The following is a 27,275-nucleotide window of genomic DNA, read 5'->3' as shown; positions in this document are numbered from 1 at the left end:
ATACCATGTTGGAGACCCTTTAACCTGGACTGCAGTTCCAGTACTGCAAACAACTTCAAATAGACCTTCCCGGTGTTTGTTATACCACTTTCTTCTAAACACCTTCACAAACACCTTGTCTCCAGGTTGCACTGTACTCCTCCTTTGCTCATCCAGCTTCTCCTGCACCTCCTCTTTTCTTTGCTTGTGTAAAACGTATGTGGATATTCTTTTATGCAAGTTAGCTAGGTATGAAATATATTCTCACGTTATCTTCTAAAAGGGCTAAGCTTGGACCCGTTCCACTTGTACGCAAACATGGCATTGGCATTTGTCTGCCTGTCATCAACTCATGAGGAGACATGTGCAAATCATGCAGCTCACTTGACACCATTAATGCTAATGGAAGTGCTTCTTTTCAATTTAAATCTGATTTTTCAAAGCACCATTCATTTTTTCACAAATCCCTTTGCAGATGGTACACTGCACACACTGCACGCCATTTAATTCCCAATTTTTGCAAAATTCATTTCACTGTTTTATCCACTAACTCTTTCCCATTATCTGAAGATATCCGATCTGGAAGTCCCCACATGCTTATCACTTTTCTGCACAAAAACTTTGCCAACAGTTTGAGCTTCTACTTAGTTAGACAAACCTCAGGCATGCATAAAAATATTTTCAACAACTAGTATTTACCTTCTACCTGGTTTTATTATATCACCAAATTCCAAACCTAATTTATGCATTGGACCTCTCTGGACATTAACTTTCAGGCAAATTGTGCACTTGCTAATGGCATACTAAATTTTTTTACATGAATCTGATGCTTAAATCCTTCGAATTCTCTGTAATTTTCTTAATTCCCCCCTTGCTACGTGGACTAATCCTTGCACTTCCTGAATCAATAGACCCAAGAGGTCTGAAGCACTCATGAGCAAACTGTCCACAACCATAGCACTTTTCTGAAACCTTTTTGAATGGTCAGATTAAATCTTTGTGGTCTTCCTCTTCTTATATTTCCTTGACATCATCCACTCTAAGTCTGCACCTGACCAAAAACTGGCTGTGTCCAGAAATCAACTGGAACATCTGATATTAACTGGCTCATTAGAGGTTGTGTCTGATTCAGATAAGATTGTGCTAACGGGTGAGTTTGAGGCTGGGTTGAATGCTGACTTTGTATAACTAAAGCCTGTTTCTTTTCTTTCTTCTTGTCCACCAGTTGAATTTGATTCCGTTTTCTGAGGGTTTCTTGGTCCTGTGCTTTCTGAACATGTTCCTTTTTTTTTATATAGCTCCACTTGATGGGCTATATGATCTGTATAAACACTCTTTGCCATGCCTCCAAGACCCACTACTTCTGCCAGTGTACTCCTTACTGGTATGGGTAGTCCCTTCTGTAATTTGGCTCACAAAATTGAGTGCTCCATTTGATTTAAAACTGGGTAATTTCCTGTGACATTTCTCCATACTTGATGGGCTCTTGATACATAGGCATAGGTTTTCTTCCTCTCCTAATGGCTCAATCAGCTGTCTTCTTATATTTTTGTACTGGATGTTGCAGGAAAGAATCCTCTTAAAGAGAAAGGTCCCTTACTCTTCCAACCATCATCAGTGTCTTCATTCTGTTTCATCAGAACTTAAATCTCTTGGGTCCTCTTTGCTCATACTCACATTTCATCTTTTTTCCTCTCTTTTTCTGCTTTAGCCAGTATTTATCTGATTGCTGCGTCAAATCCACCCATGACCTTCTCCTGGTCACTCAGATTATCGTCATCTCCAACTGTCCTCCTTCTCATTCTCAGTCTCCTTTAGTTTGCAGATGTAGCATTCTCTGCTTTTGGAACTCGGAAACAGTTTTATCATTGTTTCTGCAGATCCTGCTTCTATTACATAGTCATCTTCATCTCTGATGTGATAGCTTCCTCCTTGACTGATCACTGGGAGCTGAGGATAGACTTCCTCAGTTTTTGCTTCCTTCTCATAAGGTGGTGTGTCTTAACTGAGTGAAAATTGTGAAAAAGCACATTAACTTTTGCCATTTGTTTTTCTATTACCTTAGTATGCTGACCAATTGCACCTTTCTCCCTCTTTTCTTTTGAAGTCTTTATCAGTTTCTGACTCTCTTGTTCAAATAACTGGAGAATGCCTAGCTCTGTTTGTCTTTTTTCACTTCACTTTTCTCCTTGCTTCCCTTTCTTCTATCCTGTATTATATGTGGACACAACTACCTCCATTGATTTAGTTACATCTGGGTTAAGTGTCCCCTCTACTGGCCATGATTGATCCATGTCAGGCCATCGCATATAAAATGTAGCAGATATTTTTGCAATGCCTTTTATTAAAGGATTATTTTTCTTAACTACTGTATCTCAACAGTAGTAAACCCTTTTGAAATATTATTGCCCATTTTTGGCATGATAATGGCTTAATATGTTCCCTGATTATAGGTAATATAATTATTCATTTTTAACCAGCTTACACTTAAAATATTTCACCCACCACCACTGTATTACCACAATCAACAGAAATTAAACCCCAATGGAATTTGCCAACTTCAGAGAAATCAAACCTTAATATGCAATACAAATTCACACTGCTAAGCCCCCTTTACTGAGTAAAACAATTACTAAGTACACCATAATCTTACATCTAAATAGGAATTCTATAGCCACATTGCGACTAAAGAACATACAAACTCACATAATGCTCAAAATCACTTCTTCATTAGATGATTATCCCTGAATATTTGCAACACAACAAATTAATTCCCAAGTGCACACATCTTATCACCCTCAAAATAGCTCACAATCACATCATAAAAACCCCAATTAAACTTCAGCTTAATCAGAACAAACCTTGCATACATAATAAATTCCCAGTTTACAACTCTTAAAAGTCTTATTTGCAGTATTCATCAGCTTCTTATCAAATACTCATTTCTACCTTAAATGGCTAAAGATGTTTAAGCTAAAGCTATCAAAACTCATTTTGAATCACTTTTCTTGGATTAGCTGCCCACCCTACAATAAAATTTTCATGGACTCCTAACTATTACTACTACCACTACTATTAATAAGATTAATAATAATATTGTTATCATCATTCCTTAAATTAAATATACTGTGACTGCAGTGGTACACATGAGCAGACCTATTTGATGTATAGGGTCCTTTTAATTTTGTCAATAATTTGTAGGTAGATTGACCAGAGGAGGACACACACACACACACACACCACAGAGAAACACACATAAATTTGCATCAATCTCTATAAAACAAAAAAACAATGGTATTACCTGATTTTCTGTTACCTATTCAGGAGAAGTTGAGCCAACATGTCATGTCTACTTCCCTACTGCTATATGTGATCTGTATATCTAGTATCTATATCTGCTATAACCTATATCTGATCTGTTTTGTAGTATTGTTGCACCTAAATTGTCTCCACTTTTCAAACACAAGGTCAATATTTCCTCTCATTTTACTCTGTCCCTGGTCATGTGGATTACTAACTAATGGTTTGATGGAAAGACTCAAATCTGGCCTCACATGAAGGGAACAGCCTTAGGTAAGCACTTGTATACTTTGTGTGACTCACTTTTGGGCTCTTCAGGCTTCATAATGCAGCAGTTTTGTTTTGTTGTCAGACTCAAACGCTAAATATTTCCATACATATTTTTTTCAACCAGCCGCAAAAAACCATACCACCAAGATGTGCAGCACCTGAAACTACAGATACTGAAAGCCTGTGCTAGCATTTCTCCTGCGGTGTTGCTATCAGTGTGTGAAGAGTGGGAGAAGAGGGTTGCATTGACAATCCAACACAATGGGCAGCAATTTGAATATATTTTATAAGTGCTTAGAAACTTGTAAATAACTCATGAAAGAATTTTACGTTAAAACCAAGGACACCATTGTTTTTCTTGTGAAATTCCCAGTAAGTTTGATGTGTCACTTGACCCCCTTCCCATTGAAAAAACAAAAGTTGGATCCAAAATGGCCGACTTCAAAATGGCCACCATGGTCACAAGCCATCTTCAAAAGTTTCCCCCCTCTCATATACTAATGTGCCACAAACAGGAAGTTAATATCACCAACCATTCCCATTTTATTAAGGTGTATCCATATAAATGGTCCACGCTGTAGTTTAAAAATCCTGGGATGATGCTTGGATGATTGAGGGCTTAAGAATTAATGTTTTAAATGTTCCAGTGTCCAAGGAGCCAAACAGGGACAACTCCTGCATGGGTTCGAGGACAGTACGGGTTCTTAAATGTTGTAATGTTGGATTTCGATAGTGAACTGACCAGAGAGGCATCAACCATAAACCTATCATCTCCAAAGACATTAAAGTTCTCTGTGCAGATCTGTCTGTTAAATCCAGCAGTAGCGCAACATCAGCCGATTACACAGATTACAAACCATAAACACTTTTATATCACAATGATCCATGTTAAGCAACTGTCTGACTACACGAGTAACAAAATAATTCAGCAAGCAATTGCCCTTTATCTACTGGAAGTTGCTCTGAATAACAGGCTGTATTATGAAGAGGACTGTTTTGTAAAATTTTGTTTGATTAATAATTAACTTATTGTTTATTTATTTAATTTGTGCATTTTTATTAACTTTCCTTTAAAGTTCAGACAGGTTGGATGATACTTTCAGCATCTTTCCAACATAACACACATTTTACACATTTTCAGGTGCATGTGTAAATTTTGTACTTACCAATATTTTGAGACTACGAATATTTAGATGAATTTGCATATCTACAAAAAAGGGATTTATGAACGATTTACTCGCAGATCTGTTCTGCTCGCATCTCATGAATGAGGCACAGTGTTTTAACCTATTTAACAAAACCCACGCATTTAAATAGATAACCTAATTCCAGAACATGGATAGGCAAACTCAAATGTAATATGGTCTGGTCTTTTGCCTGTAAACAAAAGAACAATTGGTAAATTAATTTCAAGGACTTGGAAAGTACAGGAAAGCAACATATATATATATATATATATATATATATATTAAAAATAACTACATTTATTAATATTCTTCTAACATGTTTTTGTAACATTTCCTGAAAACACATCATCAGAAGCTGTATGAATTTTAATGAGTTGGAGAAATTGTATTGAATGTTTAAAATGTTTTTATATGAAGTTCTATATCTGTGAAATGTCTCTTTGCTAATCAGTGTGCATTCAGCCTTATCAGTGGGTATTCAGGTGTCTCATAAGGTCATGTCATGTATGAGGTATACTCACAATGAGTCAGCTGTGAAAATAATTTTCATGGGTTCAGAAGAAGTCTAGAAATACGCAAACCTCACAACCTCATAAATCCATGCAGTCCAAAGTGGACAGCTGGTTCAGTAACTTGCTTGGATTTATGTCTTTATGCTGTGTATGTGAGTTGCACTGCAGTATTCTGGACATTAGACATAGGCTGATGAGGGGTAAGGGTGTTTAAAAATGTGCCAGTCTGAATCCCTGGAAGGATGGGACAGATGTCACTAGTTACTTTTTTTGGGGGGTTTTGTTTGTGTAAACAGGCATGCAGGAGAACCCTCGTGTCTTGCATGACAAATACCTTAGTAATATGTTTAGACATCTTTTGCATGATAAAGCCCCATGCAAAGCAAAGCATGTATCTAATATTGCACATTTTCTCTCTTCTATTTCCTACCTTTTTTTTCTTTTTTTCCCCCTCTCTTTTGCAATTTTCGGCTGAACAGTGGCTAACCAGGGTCTTGGTAAGTTTCCCTAAAACAAATCTTACAAACATTTCTTACACTTCCTAAAAGCCTAGTTAAAGTGATTTAAAGTTGATAAAGTTTAATGTTTAGTTGATCAGTTTAAAACGATACTGAAAATATAGCATAGCTACAGTGCAAGGGCATACAATTTTACTATTTCTAAATGAGAAGCTTTTATAGCATCTTGAAAAGCTTCAGCTTTGTGTGGTAACCATGATTTGCCTCAGGGTGAACCATGACTAGAGACAATACCTCTGCAGTGTTGGTATTGGTGTTTCTAAGCATTCTTTCTTTTTATATTGCTCTTATTCCCACTCCTACAAGGTTTCGCACACATGGTGAAGTCTCAACAAGGTATGATCTTGCTACACCTTTCTTGATTTATCAATCGTGTTTATATTTGTTGTGTCCATGAAACTTGCCTGCACTGTATGTATAATATGTATAATATGTAATCTTATATGATCTAGATAGATGTAATAGCAAATTGATTGTAGTGATGTTTATGGCTAATTTAGCAAAAAAGAAATATTATTTTTCTCTCTTATTTAAAAATCTGCTGCTGACCATAATGAACTGTTTGCTAGTACAGGCCACACCTGTAAAGATTGAAATGGGGAGGTAACTCCCTGCGCTGTGGCATTTTGAGGATTGAAATTACCAGTCACGTTATAATGTTAGAATTTCTTTCTTCATAATCAATAAAGTATGTTCAATTTACTCAAACTAACACTATTCCTGTACCATCCTCTACCACATGGCGCTATGTCATGCACCGATTTATTAAAGGCAGCTCCTAAAAAGAGAGCATGAGCTAGAAAGCTAGGGAGAAATGGGAGGCTCGAGGCCGTGTACCGTCAGTGGAAGTAGAGGCTGGGCTGCTTGCGTGTCACTGCAGGAGGAGAAACTGGAGAACAGTCTGTGCGGGAGCAGGTGCGTTTAAAACCTTTAGCAGTGGGAGCAGTAGGGAAGTAGACATGACAATGACTGATCGCGTTCCCCAAAAAAGAGGCAGTCCCAGAGCTGCTATTGTCGGAGAAAGTAGAAATGGGATGTTTGAAGCTTGAAGCATCGCACCGGTGTGGGAGACATGCGGGTTCACTCAGGATGCCAATTACAGTGGGAAGAGAAGCAATAGAGAGCAGAGGCTGCACGGATCCAGAGCCGGAAAGGCTGGAACATGTTGGAGCGGGAAACAGGCGTTACAATGGCCAAACATCCCCAAATACGAGGCAGTCCTGTAGCTGTTTAGCAGGAAAAGGGGGAATAGGAGGCTTGGTGCGTTTAATGCCTGCCAAACGCAGCTCCAAATATAAAGCAGAGGATCCACAGAAATTAACCCAGAGTGGAGGAGAGAGCTGACACTGACTTGAGTTGAAGTCCATTTTGTGAGCCAAATACAGCAAGTTTGTCCGACGCAGAAATGACGTGAATTTGCAGGGTATATAAACTTAGCACAAAAAGTAAGGAAATTTGTGTTTGGTAGATTATTTATTTGTTGTAGCAATGCTTCTTGGCAATAAATAGTATACTGCTAGAAAGCCTGTTAATTTTCATTTTAAATGGTGCCACATTTTTATGTAATGTGCCTTTGAAAATTTGCCAAATCCTCTCTACCAATGCCTCGTTTGGTGTTTGCTTGTTCTGCCATTCACTCGTTTGGTGTTTGGTGTACTGGATATTTGAAGTTTGAAGAATAAGCCTGATAAACCCCTTGCTCTGTGGGAGCGAGCATTGGCATCTTGGAGGATAGAGTTTGGTCCCAGACTGTGGATATATGGGATTGCCACTGGTTGCAGAATTTCACCTTAATATCTCTCTGCATTGAGATTGCCTCCAATGATGACAAGCTTCATTTTTCCAGTGAAGGAGATGCCGCTCCAAACCATCATACTGCCTCCACCAAAAGATGTTACTCTATTGGTGCAGCAGTCAGCATAGTTTTTTCCGCATCTTCTCCAAACTCTGACCCCGCGATCCAGCTGCTGTAGGCAGAATCTGGACTCATTGCTGAACATAACATTCCTCCACATGTTCAGGTTCCAGTGCAGGTGTTGCTGACACCAGGACAAACGGCCCTGACAGTAAAGGGCATTCATGTGTCAGGATGTGACCGAAAAGAGACAAACGCAGAGGAAAAATTTAACGAAGCTTTATTAAAGGGCTAGGCCAAAGTGACAAGGTCAGAATGACCATAACCCTCCCAGTCGATGAGTTACTGCAGTCCACAACCCTTTCTTCGGGAGTCCTACCCCTGATTTGGACGCATCCACCTTGACTTTGATTGGTCTATTAGGATCAGGGTGTTTCAATATAGAGGCAGATGTAAAAGCCTTTTTTAAATGTTCGAAACCTCGGTAGCTTGTAGTGACCAGGATTTTGACTTGGGAGTACCTTTGAGTAATGCAGTTAAGGGAGCAGCAATAATGCTGAAGTTGCATATGAATTGCCTGTAAAAAATTAGCAAAACCTAGAAACAGCTGTAGCACCTTTACGGAAGTAGGAACTGGCCAACTGCCTCCACCTTTTTGTCGCTCATGATTACCCCACTACCTAAACTATGACATAACCTAAAAAGGACACAGACTGAAGGTGGAATTCACATCTTTCACCTTTAACAAACAAACTGTTCTCTAATAAACGTTGTAGTACCTTGCAAACTTTATGGACATGGGATTCTAGGTCAGGGGAGAAAATCAAAATGTCATCTATATAAGCTATGATAAAATTTCCCAACATATCCTGTAGAGTGTCATTTATTAAGGACTGGAACATGGATGGAGCATTAGCCAAACCAAGACTCATAACCAGACATATGTAATGTCCTCTAGTGGTGACAAAAGCTGTTTTCCATTCGTCACATTCACAGAAAGTTATATGCACTGAGTAAATGTAATTTTGTGAAACATTGTGCACCTCTTAACTGTTCTAGAGCCACAGGATTGAGTATGAAGTGGGTACGCAAATTCTTTGTGATGTCATTAAGGGCATGGCTGCAGGAGACTTAGAAAGTTGAATAAAACCCTGCATTAAAGCTTCATTTATATATTCCTCCATAGCCCTCTCCTCCTCCTGTGTAAGGGGATAAATACATGATTTAGGAAGATAAGCATTTTCAGTAAGTTCAATGGCACAATCACTGGTACGACGAGGAGGTAACATAGTGGCCCTTTCCTTGCTAAACACATCTAGGAGGTCTGAATACACCTCTGGGATATTAACACTCTATGGAGATGGACCTGACAGCTATTTGAGATCTGGATATACAATTCTCCTGACAATAGGGTGACATTGACACTATCATGTTGAGACCAGGAAATTACTGTATTGCGTCTCCCTAACCAGGGTAAGCCTAATATAAGTGAGTAATCAGAGCTAGGGAGAACGAGAAGGGAAATCTCCTATTTATGAAGGAAACTAGCTGGTAGAGAAAGAGGTTTGGTTTTGTGTGTAATGGGAGCTCTACCCATGGGAAGTCCAACCAGGGTGAAGACAGTAAGGTGATGTGGCAATGGGTCCACAGGAATGTAGAGATGGTTCACAATGTTCTGATGAATGAAGTTTCCCTCAGCTCCTGAATCGATCCAGGCTGAAACACAAAAAGAATCGTGTTGGCAGTATACAGAGACAGGTAAAAAGAAGGACTGGATTGCTTGGTGTGCTCCTCATGCCAACTCAGTCAAAACATCAGAATTGAGACCATGACAAAAAGCACTCTAAAGAGCTGGTTCATTTCAACTGCTCCCAGCCGCTAAGGTACGGAACTCCAGAGCTTGGGCAAAAATAGAGCGATTGCCTTGTTTAAGTGCTCGAAGTTCACTGTTAGACTGACCCTCACTAGAGTGATCAAATAAAAAGTCTAGTAAAAATTAAAATCTAGTAAAAACTGGGCATATGTCCTTGACTGAGAAGAATCCCACACAGCGGTAGCCCAGTCAAGAGCTTTACCAGTCGGATAAGATACAATAAAAGCTATCTTACTTTGGTCAGAACTGGGTGGTGTGTTGTTAAAAAATATTGAACACTGAAGCATTAATCCACTACATTTTTCCAGTTCACCACCATATGGCTCAGGTTTGCAAACAGGAAATACAGTACTAACAGGGGCAATAGTTGCTGGAGAAGGAACATTACTACTGAGTAACAATTGTGTGGAAAGGTCCTTGATACTAGTCAGAACCTGAGCCGGTTGTTGCTGCTACAGATTCTCTTCTGCCGTTAGTTCACCCAAAGACTGGAAAACACCAGACAACAGTTGTTGGTGTTGACCTAACAATTGACCCTGATTCGATATAGCATTTCTAATAGCCTCAAACTCAGAGGAAAAATGTAATGAGGCTTTATTAAAGACTAGGCTAGGCCAAAGAGACAAGGTGAGAACAGTCCAGGTCAGCAACCAGAGGGCATTCATTCATTCATTCATTATCTGTAACCATTTATCCAGTTTAGGGTTGTGGTGGGTCCAGAGCCTACCTGGAATCATTGTGCGCAAGGCGGGAATACACCCTGGAGGGGGCGCCAGTCCTTCACATGGCAACACAGACACAGACACACACACACACATTTACTCACACACTCACACCTACAGACACTTTTGAGTCGCCAATCCACCTACTAACGTGTGTTTCTGGAGTGTGGGAGGAAACCGGAGTACCCGGAGGAAAATCACGTGGACACGGGGAGAACTTCTCGCGGACAGTCACACGGAGAGGGAAACGAACCCACAACCTCCAGGCCCCTGGAGATGTGTGACTGCAACACTACCTGCTGCGTCACCGTGCCGCACCAGAGGGCAGGAACATACCAAAAAGAAGATTAGAAAAAAAACAGGCAGGAGTCCAAAACCAGAATATACAAACAGTAGAGGGCAAGCCAAAAACAAATTTGAAAATACAAAATAAGGTCATGCACAAGAATGCTATACAGACTGGAATGCTAGGTAATGCTATTGAATAGGCAAATGAGTGAGATAATTGACTGGAATAAATACCCTGAGAGACAGCTGATAGTAATATATAGTAATGATAGTAATCAATACTCAGGTGACTGAGACCAGTAGGAGGTCACATGACTCTTGTTGGGAGTCATGTGATCCTCTACAGCATTCTGGGTACTGGAGTCCGTAAGGTCATTGGAGACAGGAAGTGTGACATCATGGCAGGCCTCCTGGCAGCCCGTTGAGTCCAGAGATTGGCTGCATTCAGTCTCTTCTGGATTGTCTGGGCAGAGAGCCTTTGGCCATATTGTCCTGCAAACCATCCATCCATCCATCCATCCATCATCCACCACTTATTGGTGTCCGGGTCACGGGGGGAAGCAATCCGAGTAAAGAAACCCAGACCCCCCTCTTCCTAGCCACTTATTCCAGCTCTTCTGGTGGGATACCAAGGTGTTCCCAGGCTAGTTGAGACATGTAGTCTCTCCAGCGTGTTCTTCTCCCTCCAACGTCTCCAGCGTGTTCCCCTCCAACAGGGTCTCCTCCCTGTTGGACATACTCGAAGCTGTTGCTCTGATAGTGCTTGGAAGCTTGTTCCACCAGCATGGTGCCAGAGATGAGAATAGCCTCGACTGACCTGTACGGGGGGTTGGTTGTGTTAGTTGGCACTCCTATGGTTTTAAGAGTCTATTGAGGTAGATGGGAGCAGAGCCAGTGAATACTCTGAAGGACATCATTAGTGATTTAAATTTGATGCGAGCGGCTAAGGGTAGCCAATGCAGCTCAACTAATAGGGGCGTGACATGTGCTCTTTTAGGCTGGTTGAAAACCAGGTGTGCTGCAGCATTCTGGATCATCTGTAGCGGTCTCACAGCACAGGCCGGAAGACCTGTCATGAGCGCGTTGCAATAGTCAAGACAGGAGATTACTAATGTCTGAACAAGGAGCTGTGTTGCATGTTGAGTTAGGTATGGCCTAATCTTCCTTATTTTGAATGGGGAGAAGCGGCACGATCGAGCTACCGCGGTAACGTGATCTGCGAAGGTCAGCTGGTCATCAACCATGACACCCAGGTTTCTTACAGCCTTGGTGGGAGCCACTGATAGGGACTCTAGCTTGATGCTGATGTTGTGGAGACTGGGAGGACCAGCAGTTCAGTTTTGGATAAATTCAATTGGAGGTGATGTTGATGAAAGAGGAGGGGTCCCAGCACTGAGCCTTGGGGCACACCTGTGGCGAGGTGGTGTCACGCTGATGTTTGGCCACGTTGAAGGAACGTCCAGTGAGATAAATATCAAACCAGGAGAGTGCATTATTCTTGAAGCCCATGTCAGTAAGTTTGTTTAGTAAGATGTGATGGTTGACCGTATTAAATGCTGCTGATAGGTCAAGCAGGATGAGAACTGAGGACTGACCTGTCGCTTTGGCATCTTTAAGAGCTTCTATTACTGACAGAAGCGCTGTTTCCATCGAGTGGCCGCTCTTGAAGCTGGATTGGTTAGAGTCAAGGAGGTTTTGTTGGGAGAGGAATTTTGTTGCCTGCTTAAAGACAGCTCTTTCAATGATTTAGACAGGAAGGGGAGGAGAGAGACTGGTCAGTAGTTCTCTACTATAGAAGGAGCAAGAGAAGGTTTTTTGAGTAGAGGTCTTACCTGAGCTTGCTTGAAGGTGTTTGGAAATGTTCCCGAGGTTAGTGAAGAATTGATTACATGAGTGGCTGCAGACACCATGGATGGAGCTATGGTTTGCAATAGGGTAGTAGGAATGGGATCCAGTGGACAGGATGTAGGACGGCTGCCTCTAAGAAGATTTGATACCTCGTCTTCTGTGAAAGGAGTGAAAGAAGGGAAGGAAGCAGTAGGTTTAGGAGGATTCGAAGGGAGAGCTGGAGGCTGTGTAGAAGGGTCAGAAAACCGGCTGCTAATTGCAGCAACTTTGCTGGTGAAGAAGTCAGCAAATGTGTCAGCAGTGAGGTTGGTTGCAGGGGGTGGAGGTGGAGGGTTCAGTAGAGATTTGAAGGTTGAAAACATCTTCTGCGTGTCAGTAGCATTGTTGATTTTGTCTGAGTAGAATTTCTTTTTTGCAGAGGTGACATTTGATGAGAAGGCTGAGAGCAGACATTGCAGTTGTGTCAGGTGTGATGGGTCTTTTGTTTTTCGCCATCTCCTCTCAGCAGCTCTGAGGTTGGTTCATTGACCTCAAGAGATGAGAAGGTGCTGGGGGTGGGAGAGCAGAAGTCACAAGGGCAGAGAAGTGGGTGGGAGATAGGTTGTGGAGGTTGTGCCGGAAGGGGACAGAGGGAGCGGACACAGTGGGTTGCTGAGGGAGACAAGCATTGAGCTGAATAAAGTAATGGTCAGAGAGATGTAGAGGAGTAACTTTTACAGAGTTAATTAAGCAGTGTTTGGTGAGAACCAGACTCCTGCTCTGTTTATACAGGGACTGGATGGCTCATAGCAAAGAGCCTAGTAACCTATACTCAAAGAGCACCCCACACAGAATATCCGAAAGGACACGGTCGAATGCCTTCTCCAGATCCACAAAATACATGTAGACTGGTTGAGCAATATCCCATGGACCCTTATGGGTCCTAGTGAAAGTAAAGAGGTGGTCCTGTGTTCCACGATTGGGGCGGAATCTGCATTGTTCCTAATGAATCTGAGGTTCAACTATCAGATGGACTCTCTACTCCAGTACCCCCACATAGACCTTACCGGGGAGGTTGAGGAGTGTGATCCCCCTATAGTTGGAACACACACTCCAGCCCCCCTTCTTGAAAAGGGGAACCACTACCCCTGTCTGACAGTCCAGAGGCTCTGCCCCCGATGTCCACACATTGTTGTAGAGACGTCTCAGCCAGGACAGCCCCACAAAATCCAGAGCCTTGAGGAACTCAGGGCGAATCTCATCCATCCCCTGGAATCCCCTGGAACAACAACAACAACAAAAAAAAAACAATTAAAACAGAGACTGGCAAAATTCAAACAAAAGTATAAAATATAAGTATAAAATAACTAGAGTAAAAAGGTAGCCAAGTATACTTTAAAAATATACTTTTGATGTATTTTTTTTTTAAGTTTTGCATTCACAATATATACTTTCTGCTTGTGATTCTAGGAATTTTTCTTGCAGATTTACTTTTGCTTGTGTAAAACTTTTGACACAAAATTCTATGGCATCAAAATAGGTTCTAAAGTTCTGAGAACCAAATAAAAAAAACAAAAACAGAATGCATAACCAATAAATGTCATTTTGAAAAAAATCATTAATACTCAGAGTTATACAAACAGGTTTATAAACAGAATATTTCTGTTTAGAATTGTCTATTTTGAGTTTAATATCCTCGAAGAATACGTTTTCGCTTTCATTCCACCTTTTCTCTGTTGCGCTTCTCTCAGTCTCGCATTCACCTCCAGAAGTTTTTAGCTTTTGACTTTTGATGGGGTCGGGATCTAAACAGTCATTGGCTGCCTAAGTTAAGCCCCGCCCACCCAGATGACTCTACGTCAGCAAGAGCTAGGCAATCTTTCCCTGATTGGAAAAAGACAGACCAGCACACACAGGTAAGCCATATCCAATATTTTTAACAATTACATCTTTTAGTAATGCACAGTTCATCATAGAGGCTTAGAGTCATTTTGCAATCAGGGTTAGGGTGCTCAGAATCTGCTGGGTGGCGGGGCTTAAGTAAAATTATTTTGTAGAAATTACAAAATATTATGTAGAATTATATGCATCTTTAAGCAGTACCATGACACAGTTATGACACTTTTATGCATGTTTTCACTTTAAAGCCTTTAATTAAAATATAATATATGTATTAAAATATGCCCACATGTTTTATATCAAACAGCTCTCTTCTGTGGCCTAGAGCACTGTATGAAGAGATAATCTGTCTCACAGAAAGCTTAAATCCGATTTTAGAAATTGTTAATATCTCTTGGGAAAACATCCCTTTACTCATGTGGATGAATTGTTCTGGTGATTTAAATGGCTTTACCAGACTCCTAGGGACACAAAAATTAATTAAATATTGTATAAATGTGTAATAAGTGTCTATTGATCAATGAAATTACATTTTGTAAAATTGTTTATTTAGTAAAAGTGCCATTTATCACTCTACTTAATAATATGTTCATTCAACTTTGACAAAATGAAACATTATAACACTTTACTGTGTAAAATTTAATTATCGGTTTATTTGTAAATGTTTATTGTGTAAATAATCATGGTCTGTCAATAATTAGTAAATGTTACTCTGTAAAAGTACTTGGTCTGTCCAATAGCAAAATGTTATTTTTACTGAGGTCATTATATGGTCATTATATAAAACTCCTACCTCCAAGTTTGTCCATTTGTATTTCTTGCCCTGTGACATGATTTTAGCAGCTTGCTTGTTTATACTTTAACAGTTTGTACTGGGAAGTAAAGTGTGAACACGTCAAGGGGTGTATAGGTATAGGTGGAACTGAGCTGTGGCCCTGTGTCCAAGCAGGTCGAAGTCTGGAGACAAGGGGACTGGTGTCTAGGTCATTTTCTGCTTTCCAAGGCAGCATAGCTGTCTACAGTGTAGGTGGGGTACTGTAGCATGATGTTCTTGTGGCTAGAGGGAAGTTGCTTGTGCCTGAATGGAATAGGGCCTCTTTGCTGGTGATGGCGATGGCTGTGATGGAGGCATTTCTCCTGACAAGGACTGGTGTCTGACAGGAAGAAAAGGATGTGGTGGCTACTGGGAACAGTAAAGGTCTGTCACACTCTGTGAAGGATGTTATATGGGATGCTGGTGACTATGTGAAAGTTGGTTGAGCCCAGGGAAACCTTTTCTGGCCAGGCTGGTGGTGCTGGTGTCTGTGAGGGTGGTAGTGACTGCTGAGGTTATGATGGCTGGTGTAGACGTCCAGCATGTGGTTCACTGGGCCCTGAAAGCTGTGAATCCTCTCTATAAAAAAAATGCAGGACATTATGAACAAAGATTTCCAGTAATTTTACATTCAGTATAAAGTTACGCATGCACACATCTAAATAAATACAATTCTAAAAAATGAAGTCTCATCTGTGGTAAGATGAAAAAGTCTATAGTCAAAACACATTGTTTGCAAGGGAAGCTTATTTGGCACAAAGAACAAACTTGTACACTGTAAACATTACTTAGGTAGACTATGAACTTAAACAATGAAGTAAACATAACTAACAGACATACTATTAACTTTTTACAGTGTAAAGTAAACATTACTAAGGGACAAACTGTCAATTTACAATGAGAAGTAAACATTACTAAGGAACAGGGAATTCATTTTTACCAAGTGAATTAAACATTATTAAGGCACAGATTATTGTTTTGTACAATGTGAAGTAAACATTACTTAGGGACAGACTATGATCTTTTACAATGAGTAGTAAACATTACTAAGGAACAGACTATGATTTTTTACAATGAGAACTAAACATTTCTAAGGGACAGAATTTCATAAAAGTTCATGACTACTATATCACATCAGTTTCATGCGTTGTGCACATAAGCTGCATTTTGCCACACACCAAGTCTGCCATTACTGAGATATTAAGGGAAAATGTTTTGTAAAACACACTTACCCCTTTTCAAATGGATGCAATTTGTTTTTGTATTACTCTTCGTCATATCAATAATACCCCTTGGTCTCTGAAGCTCCGTTCTCCTTGTTGCTGCTTTCAAAAAGCTCTGCACCATAAAACATGGAGGGTAACTGAAGGGATGGGAAAGTCCTTAGTGGTTTCTTGATATTCCATTAGTCAGTTTCAAACATAAACATAGATGGATGCACAAATTCACCAATTACAGCAGAGATGCACATGACAGACCAGTGAATCCACCAGTTAGAGGCAGAGGAGGTGTGTCTCAAGCTTTTCACAGGCTTGCAACTCGGGATGTAAGATCCGTACAGTCTCGCTATGAAATGCACTAGAAAGATCTGTGCTTACATATTCAGAGATTGTTTGAACTGTATTTCCAGGCTGTGTTATCGCCAATATATCTAATATAAGATATATAATAGAAACATTGGAAAAAATTGAAATTGATGCACCGGCACATTCTTCTGCCCCATGTATAAACACTTTTAATAAGAAAAATATACACTTTCATAAAAGTGTCATGGTAATTGCTTAAGGATTCATAAATATAATAAAGTGTAAAGCCAAACAAAAACATAGAGTGGAACTACATTAATCTAAATCATAAAAATGACAAGACCCAATGTCATTTGGCAAGCAATGTCACATCGTCATCGTCATCTGACATAAAGGTAACAACAAAATAAGCTACAGTGTCAGTTGTCATAACATATTATGTCATGTCACCCCAGAAAATGTTATGACACACCTAATATCACCAACAATCTGTCATTTGACCTTGACATCAAATTTGACAAAAGCAGCCTTTATGACAGTTGCCACCTTTTGGAATAAGCATTTATAAATGTTTATGTATGCTTATGTCAGTTGTCATAAAGGCTTTATTTAGTTGTCATGTAGCCTTAAGAACAGCACCCTACAGTAAAGTTTTTTTTTTCTTTTATCGTTACACTTATATAGCACCTTTCTAGACACTCAAGGACGCTTTCCAATCCACACTGCTCAGAACACTCAATCCACACACACTGGCGAGAAGCGGCAGCCAAACGCGCACAGCGTACTCTCAACCAGGAACGACCTTCCACCTGGAGGACTGCATCGGGCACTAGGGTTTCACCCAGGACAGAGCGCCAGTCCATATCTGGGCACACACACATTCACTCACACAGACATTCATTCACACACCAGGACATTTTATTAGAGAAGCCAATTCAACTAACCTCCATCTTTTAGGACTTTTTAGTACCTAAACTATATAAATTCATTTGACTTTACTTGACTTAGCAACCACTGGGGATACTATAGCAACCATCTAGCAACACCTTAGACAGCACCAGTGATACCAGTGATACTGTCATTAATACTGAGAGTTATAAAAACAGGTTTTTAAACAGAATATTTCCTTGAAGAATCCGTTTTTGATTTCATTCCACCTTTTCTCGGTTGCACTTCTCTCAGTCTCACTTTCGCACCATCCTGAAAAGTTTTCCTCCTCCCATATACTAATGTGCCACAAACAGGAAATTAATATCACCAACCATTCCCATTTTATTATGGTGTATCCATATATATGGCCCACCCTGTACATTTACATGATTCAGTAAATTAGATGATATTAACCAGCACAAAATGTGGAACAGTGGATGTCAAAGCAAAACGAAATACATAAAAATTGTAACTAGAGGAGCCCTGTGAAGGACTGGCGACCCCTCCAGGGTGTATTCCCGCCTTGTGCCCATTGACTCCATATAGGCTCTGGACCCACCTGAAGCAGTTACCGATAATGAATGAATGAATGAATGTAACTAGAGGAGTCTAAATGTTGAACATAAAGTCATGGAAGGACATGTCAGGAGTCCAGAAGTGGAAGACCTATGCTGGTGTGCAGTGGTGCTTAAAATCTGTAAGGTAAGAAATATCTGCCAGGGGAGAGATTTCAACAGAAAATCAAGAAAATATTGCAGTTTGCATTCTGTACCCTTATTCTCTCTTTTATAAAGAATGAGAAAAACATTAAGGAGTTCATGCATGACAGAACACAACTGTACACAAATTTAAAGTCCTAAAAACTACATTTTCTGTATTGCCATTTTACAAAAATATAACAAAACCATGTAACTTTATTAAGTGTTTATAGGAGTTGTTTTCATGTCATCATCTTTGATATGCTGTGACTGGTCAGAAACGTGATTTTGAGGCAAAATATTTAAAATTGGGCTAGAAGTTGTGTAGTAACCCCAGATTAACGCATGCCAATGAACAGACTTCATTCAAGCAACCACAAAGAAGCACACTAACACAGGTCAGTAGCAGTCCTTAGATAATGCAATTCACAGTCTTGACAAATATCCTCATAACAGTGTAAAAAGCTGTTCAGTCAGGCTAGACTATGTCTTCCTACTTGTACTTGTACTTGTTTCTGCAACTTCCTACCGAGCGGACCGAGTTCTCACTGAAGGTAAAACGTGGCGGTGGGCTCTGTGTTTACATTAGCGATGCTTGGTGTCATAACGCTTTTGTGGTTTGCAAATACTGCTCACCAGTAGTGGAACTGATGGTTATTAAGTGCCGACCATTCTATCTACCGAGGGATTTCTCAGCTATGCGGTTAGCTGCTGTCTATCTTCCCCCAAGCTCCACCAACATCAGGAATGAGTCACAGAATGAACTGTATCAGCACATCAGTGAGCAGCAGACAGCCCACCCTGATGCTTTTCTCATCCTGGCTGGGGATTTCAACCACGCAGACCCAAGGGCTGTGTTTTCTGGACTTTATAAACACATAGACTTTCCAACACGGGGCAACAACACTCTGGACCAGGTCTTCACCACACGGAGAGGAGCTTACAAACTGCCCCTCCCTCACCTTGGCGCATCTGATAACTTCACTATTATGCTAATGCCAGCTTTCAGACCTCTGGTTAAAGTCACCAAACCAGTTCTAAAGCAGATACGTGTGTGGCCGGATGGTTCATCAGAGGCACTTCAGGACTGTTTTAGCACAACAGACTGGAATGTGTTTAAAGTGGCTGCTACTTACAACAACTCCACAGATATTCAGGAGTACACAGAAACTGTCTCCGCTTACATCACCAAGTGTGCTGATGATGTAACTGTCCTCAAGACCATCACCATTCGTGTGAATCAGCTAGACAGCTAGAGTCAACCTGTCCCGTGGCATCAGAAAGGCTAAAAGGCAGCACTCCAAGAGGATAGCCCAACGCTTCAGCGACAGCAGAGACACTTGGAGCCTGTGGCAAGGAATTCTGTCCATCACGGATTACAAACCCCCGCCACAGACCTGTGACAGGACCTCCTCTCTGCTGAACGACCTGAATGGGTTCTTCGCTCTGTTTGAGGCACTAAACCACACTCCGGCACATAAATTCAAACCCCCCTCCTGGAGACCAGGTGCTCAAACTGTCCTCAGACAAGGTGAGGAGAGTATTCAGCAGGATCAACGCTCTGAAAGCTCCTGGACCTTACAACGTACCTGCTCGTGTGCTGAATGACTGTGCTGGTGAACTTGCAGAGGTGTATTCTGACATCTTCAACACGTCATTGAGTCAGGCTGTGTTCCCCATATGCTTCAAAGCCACCACTATAACCCCTGTCCCAAAGAAGTCTTCACCCTCCCATTTCAACGACTACCGCCCGGTTGTATTTACCTCCATCCTCATAAAGTCCTTCGAGCGGCTAGTCATGCAACACATCAGGCCTTCCCCCCTACTTGGACCCCTACCAGTTTGCATATTGATCAAATCATTCAACTGATGATGCTGTCTCCTCTGCTCTCCATTCAGCCCTTACCCATCTGTACAAGAAAGACACCTATGTCAAAATGCTCTTTATTGATTTCAGTTCTGCATTCAACACAATTATCCCCCAACAACTCATTCACAAACTGGTCAGACTGGGACTGAACACTGTGCCACTTGCTGCTTGAATTCCTGACTGGAAGACCACAGGCAGTACGAGTTAACAGGCAGTAACTTGTTTAGCACCATCACTCTGAACACGGGGACTCCCCAAGGATGTATGCTGAGCCCCCTTCTGTTCACTCTGCTAACCCACGACTGCTCTCCATCACACACCTCCAACCTCTTCATCAAGTTTGCGGATGACATGACTGTGGTAAGCCTCATCAGCAACAACGATGAGTCACACTACAGGAGTGAGGTGAGCCGGCTGGCCTCTTGGAGCAAACACAGCAATCTCTCTCTGAACACTGAGAAGACCAAGGAGATTGTTGTGGACTTCAGGAGGACTCGCACACAACATGCCCCTCTATCCATCAACGGGGCTGCTGTGGAGAGGGTGAGCAGCACCAAGTTCCTGGGTGTGCACGTCACAGGGGACCTCTCCTGGACCATCAACACAGCATCACTGGCCAAGAAGGCTCACCAACAGCTCTACTTTCTCTAAGAAGAAGAAGCTAAGAAGAGCAAGAGCTCCCACCCCCATCATGATCACCTTCTACAATGGGGCCATGGAGAGTATCCTGACTAGCTGTTTCACTGCGTGATACCTGGCCTGCACAGCATCCTGCTGCAGAAACCTCCAGCATATTGTGAGAACAGCCGAGAAAATTATTGGTACCTCTCTAACCTGCTGTCAGGATATATACATCTCCCGCCTCCTACGAAAAGCCCTCTGCTTGGTGGGTGATCCCACCCACCCGCTACTCAGCTTCTTCTTTGCCTGCTGCCATCAGGGTGGAGACTGCATAGTCTCAGGGCTAGGACCAGCAGACTGAGGGACAGTTCCATCCATCAGGCTGTGAGAATGCTGAACTCCCTCCCTGCTCTGCCCCCCCTCCCACTTCTGCCCATTGCACACAATACTCAGCAACCTCATCAATTACCATCAATACCCAACTGTGACTTTGAAATACAGGCAGGCACTCAATCACTTTAACCAGCCTTCAGGCTTCATATCCCTATATTAGCACTACTGTTTACACCGGTCCTGTTTATATTGGTACTTGTCACTTAAGCTCCTCATCAGAACCTAACTGTCACTCTTCAGTAGAACCAGTATGCACTTGTTCACTTTATTTAATTATTATACGATTATCTTGCACTATTGTTTACACTGCCTTGTACATCCAGTATCCTACCTCCTTCTATTACAATTATCTTGCACTATTGTTTACACTGCCTTGTACATCCATTATCCTACCTCCTTCTATTACGATTATCTTGCACTATTGTTTACACTTGTACATTCATTATCCTACCTCCAAATCAGGTTATTGTCTTCAGTCAGTGTCCCATTGTCTCATGTATTTCTATCAGTGAGCTGCTTGTATCGTATGTCCTGTACTTGTCTTCTGTTTGTTCACTTTCATATATTTATATACTTAGTTTAGTGGAATTTAGTCTGTTTTTGTTAAATGTTACTGCATCTTGGAGAGGAGAGTGATATAAATTCAGTCCTTTGTATGTCCTGTACATATGCAGAATCGACAATAAGACTTGACTTGAATGGATTTTGCAAATATTGATTGTTTTTTATTGCTCTGAAGCTTAAAATTTCTTATGTGCAGTTAATAAAGAAGTAAATATTCATTGAAGCTTATTATATCTGGTTAGTGATAAAGAACACTGCTTTTGATGATGATGACGGAGTGCATGGGACTGGCACCTTGAGACCTGAAACATGGAGCTTTGTGCTCATTGGTCTCCCATGTAACATTTCAGCAGGGGAGCTGTAGCATGCAGAGTTGCAAAATATGCTTTCAAGAAGTTTTTAGTGAACTCTTTCCACTCTTTGTGCTCTAGTGACATAGAATGCAGGCAGTTCTGAACAGTTGAATCTCACTGTTCTCACCAGGGTAATCCCTCTTTTCCGCAGAAAGGATGCAAACACATGAGATGTGAATTGTCATTCATTGTGGGATACCAGTTCTTTTGGATTGCCCTCTCTACTCAACACTGAAGATAGGAACTGGATGACCGCATGTCATGGCATGTGACACAAAAGCAAATTCAGGCCATTTGTGACCACAAAGCGAGTGCTTAAGGGAGCATTGTCAAATTAGCCCCATGATGTTAATTGCCAGCTTTTCAAAGGCAGTGGTAGGGTATGACACAGTCTGCATTTGTGTGGGGTGTGTTAAAGCTGACTTTTCATGTAACTGGCATGTTACACATGCTTTGATGAATGCCTCCACTTGAGTATCTGTCCCTGGCCACCAGTATGTCTCTCAGACATTTTGTTTTGTTCTGATAATGCCTTGGTGTGTATCATATTCCAGGGAAATAAGCTTAGGCTGAAGGCTTTCTGGTACCACAAGGTGTTTTGTTCCCCATACTAACAGTCGTCTTGGAGGGACATGAGTTGGTTCATGAATGTGAGCAATTCACACAATTTTATTTGCACTGGACATGAGGCACATGCAGCTTTAAACTCCTCACTTGTAAGCACAGTCAGTATAGAAGTAAGTGCAACAACCTCCTCATCATTGTCCAAACAAGGCTCTTCACTATGCAGTGGCAGGTGAAATAAACAGTCGGCTTTGACATTTTCCAGTCCTGGTTTATACTGAATGCAAAAGCTACAGTCTTTTCAGTACCCTCAGAATGCAGCTGGGTAATCACTGCCCCGATACGTCTGTGGTAACTATAGTGGGCAGCTCTGGGTTAAACAATGCAAGAAGAAGGCTGTGAACTACGAGATCCTTGACCCTTTCCAAACTCAGCTGAGTCTCTTCTGTCCAGACAAATGAAATAGAACTACAAAACAAGGCACATAATGACAGCTGCATAATTTGGTATGAATTTTGCATACCAAGATGTAAGCCCCAAAAATGACCAGAGGCTAATTGTGACTATAGGTGGATTGGCTGCACATGTGAAGCATCAGGCTGTAGCCCTCTTGATGACAGTGTGCCCAAGAAAAAACAGTTCAGGTTATATCATCCAGGTAACACTGCACTACTGTCTGACCCTTCAGAATGATGGACATATGCTGAAAACAGCTAGGCTCTGATGCTAGTCCATAAGGAACACGCTTAAAATGAAAAAGACCGTGATGCATGATGATTACGACTGTCCTCATGCAACATGGTCAGCGCTCTGAAAATGTCATTAAGTATCTGTAACTGCAACGCCGAAAATAAATCCCTGCCAAGCCCTGCAGATCCCTGCAGATCCCTGCTGCACAATACAGTGGATCCTCTACCTACGAACCTGATCCATTCCGTGACCCGGTTCGTAAGTAGAAAAGTTTGTTTTTTCTCAAGTCAATTTTCCCCATTTTAAATTATGGAAAAGCAATTAATGCGTTCCAGCCCACCCCGAAATTCACCCCTTTTTGCACTGATATATGTTTACAAAACTCTCAAATTAGTAAAAAAATACATGTAGCATTACAAAAAATAAAAAAGAAATACAGTGGAAACAGTAATAAAAAAGAAATAAAAAAGTTTTAAATGGTTACATATCGCTACTTTGAAGACGTGACGACTGGCTGGAGGAGTAACACAGGCACTGGCTGTATGACAGGAGGTGGGGGGTGGGTGGAATAACGGAGAGCAGGCGGGTGAATGTGGGGAGATGAAGCGTAGATAAGCCTTGACTTAGCACAAATTTTGATGTCTGCTATTTACACTAATGCTAAATTGCTAAAACTACAATTTGCTAATCTTAAAAGCTCACTCAAGTCTGGGCGCGCTGGGAGACTCGCCTATTGGGGTCAGTTGCCATTTCCAGCCGCCGGCTTGGCATAGGCTCGGGTTCATTTCTAGAGTCATGGTTCGTTGGTGGAGGCAAAAAATATTCAAATGCCCGGTTCGTATCTTGGAAAGTTCATTAGTATAGGCGTTTGTTAGTAGAGGTTTCACTGTATTGACACTTATGGCATTACCCCCAAAGATAACCAGGCTAAACCTTGGTGCAGAAAGCGCAACATGTGAAAAACTGCTTGTACACAGCCATTGATGGAATGGAGACAGCTGAGTCTGTGTCCACCATTAGTTTGAGATTCTGTGTCTGACCATTGCTCACGTGAATCCACCCTGTACATGTAATTTTGCCTGTGGCACGTGCTTTATGCTCAATATTCAAAACAGTCATTTCAGGAGCAGTTACTTCAGAAACATTCTTTGTTCCCCGACACACTTTGACAAACTGTCCTTTCTTATTACAACTCCTGCACATTACATATTTAGCAGGACATCCAGGAGAATTATCAGCATGCTGTCCTGAGCTACATCTGTAGCATGTAATTTGTTGTGCATTGTTCAACACACCACAGGCTTGCTGTGGTGGCCTGCCAGTGCCATGACCTCGACGCAGCTTGCTACCCTTCCTTACAGCATGGTCTGCTCCTTCAGCAACTCCCATCATCACCTTAGCTGCTGCTGCAGCAGTTTCAATTTGGCATGCTATTGTCATAGCTTTCTTTAGGTCGAGTGATCACTTCTAAGGGCAGTCGCTCTCTAATGCGAGTTGAGCTGGTCCAGAATAATTTCCTCCCCCATAGCACAGGATTTGCAAGTAGCTGCAAGCTCTCTCAGTGCTGTGGTATACTGATCAGTAGATTCACCGGCATGCTGGCCATATTGCAGAAATCGATAATGTTCAGCCACTATGTTCACTTTTGGCCCAAAAAATTCTGAATAGCTGTTAACACTGTTGTGTACTTATCATCCGGGACAGTTAATGTGTAAAATATTCATTGACCTTCTGCTCGCAGACAATGGATAAGAAGTGCATGCCTCCTAGCCACAGATTGCTCTTCACCCAGGGCCAGCACATAATTGTTGAACATTCTAATCTATGATTTTAAGGGCACAGGTGGCTCACCAGGAGACTGCAGAAATGGTGCGGGTTGGCTTAAGTTCAACATCCTTGTCGCCATGTGTTGTGTTCCACTTGGAAATTACCGATAAAATAACGCAATATGGAAAGTTAACTATTAATGTAACTTAGCAGAGAGTAACCAGCTTTTCCATTCCCAATAATTTTGTCTCCCTTCTTTTCTCACATCCGGCAACAACTCCTATATATATTTTTCACGTGAAAAAGTTAAGACACTCTATGATATATATATAATCTTTGTCTTTTTGAACATATTTAAACATATAAACATTTGAGCTTCATTGAGCATTCATATAGCTAGACTAATAAAACTGAAGAAATTATTTATAAACATAAGTTGTTGTTGTTAACTTTGCTGTGTTGTGAAGACAGGTGATGGAAAAGAATCTCCGCAGACACGGTTAAAAGTGTAAATACATCTTTGTTTACCAAAACAGTGTCTTACGGGTTCTTAAGGATCCCGTGAGAGTAGTGTTCAATTGAGCGCTCAGATTCTTTGTTCCATGTCTAAGATCTCTCCCACATCTCGCTAGGACCCCAATCTATATAGTTCTCTCCTTTCCAAATAAGGTAAACATAAAGGATAATTTACAATGCATGTTAAGGGAGGGGTAAAACTCCACTTGTACTCCAGTCCAATTAAATTTACTCTATATGTGTAGGGAGTTGACTTAAGTAACTGTATACGACAATCTCAGAAAATAAAATCAAACCAATGTCCAAATTCAGGCTGGTCGACCCATCGGACCTTCCAATGGACCTGTCCCTACCTGACACACCCCTTGGCCCTAACATCGATAAAAACAAAAATTTCAAAAAAACAGATTTCAATACACTTACACAGATTACATTTCATCAGTTTATAAGTCTTCATAATAAACAGTTGTTACAATTTTTAATATCACTCGTATAATGATTTATCAATATCAAAGATTACTAATAAACAATTCAATAGGAACATATGACATAATATTCTCTTTTCAGCAATTTTGTCTTCTGATGTGACGTTGATGACATATTGAGCTTCAGCAAGTCTTCACCATTCTTGTTTCAAAGTCCTTCTGTTTTATTGTCTTCTGTTTGAGTTTTTGGATCCCTGTAGCATTTCAGGAATCTCCAACAACCATCCTCCCTTACAGTGATCTTCCCCCCTTTTTCTTTCTGGAAGAAAGAAACAACAACCAGTATCTTTTGCAAAAATGACAGATGCAAATAAACATCAAATAAACTTTAATAATAGTAATACTAATGGATTAATACGTTGTATAAGCTACAGTGTATACTTCATTCTACAATCTTTATAATTGATTACTAAATAAGAAACCTAACAAAATAAAAGAATAATGACATAATTGAATAGAAAAAATATATAATAGTGGATATTCAAAATGGATATCTTTCCACCAGGTTGTAGTCCAACATTTCCTCCTCATGTTTGTCTGAGTCAGTTCTACTTAATAATGGCATCTGTACTTGATCTCCAGGCATTACAACTCCAACCCATTTCAAAATCATAGCTTTTGCACAAGTTAACAACAGTGTAGAAAAACAAAACATTATACACACTGCTAAAAGAGCTGCTCCAAAAACTTGAGCCAACATTGCTCCTAGTGGTCCTAATTTCTCCAATAACCAAGCATTCACAGACCATCCAGCTCCTTTTGATGGACCAAACGCCTCCCTTATATGCTTCAATGCTTCTATAACATTAGTCATATTATCAGAATTATCCGGAATCAAAGTATAACAGGCATCCCCTGTTAGATTCAAAGCTACACATAAACCCTCTTGCTTAGCTAAAATGTAATCCAGAGCCATGTCATGTTTCAACAAGGTTAATCTGTGACTTTTTTGTGTATTTGACAAATACTGAAACCCTCTTATTGTCTCATTAGCAAACCCTTGTAAAGTGTACGTAATATTAACTATATGATCTGCTAAAAATGTCACACCATACCATGGGAATAATCCTATACCCCATTTTTCTCCTATACTGATTCTCCAATGGTAGGCTTCCAAGCTATGAAACTGAGCCATTTCCCTTTTCTTTCTTCTCACAGAATTATCTTCAGAATTCCCTTCATCAGTTGCTTCAACTTTTTGGAGAGTATAAACCTTATAAGGAAGCTTAAATGTTGCCATATAACAACAGCCTG

The 27,275-nt window shown here is 40.9% G+C and overlaps 1 protein-coding gene across 7 annotated transcripts in view; it reads left to right on the top strand.

Annotated features, from left to right (window-relative positions):
• The window catches only part of nrxn3b (neurexin 3b), a 325,560-nt gene that overhangs the window by 12,890 nt on the left and 285,395 nt on the right, over nucleotides 1–27,275 (top strand). For all 7 annotated transcript variants that reach the window (XM_066677967.1, XM_066677970.1, XM_066677969.1 and 4 more), the window contains exons 2-3: nucleotides 5,728–5,745; nucleotides 6,073–6,102. In XM_066677967.1, coding sequence (XP_066534064.1) covers nucleotides 5,728–5,745; nucleotides 6,073–6,102 — 48 coding nt within the window. The remainder of the gene's footprint in view (nucleotides 1–5,727; nucleotides 5,746–6,072; nucleotides 6,103–27,275) is intronic.

Source organism: Hoplias malabaricus, chromosome 7 (genome assembly GCF_029633855.1).
Source record: "Hoplias malabaricus isolate fHopMal1 chromosome 7, fHopMal1.hap1, whole genome shotgun sequence".
NCBI classification, from domain to species: Eukaryota; Metazoa; Chordata; class Actinopteri; order Characiformes; family Erythrinidae; genus Hoplias; species Hoplias malabaricus.
Note: the sequence above shows the minus strand (reverse complement) of the source record. Positions and strands in the feature narration are given on the sequence as shown.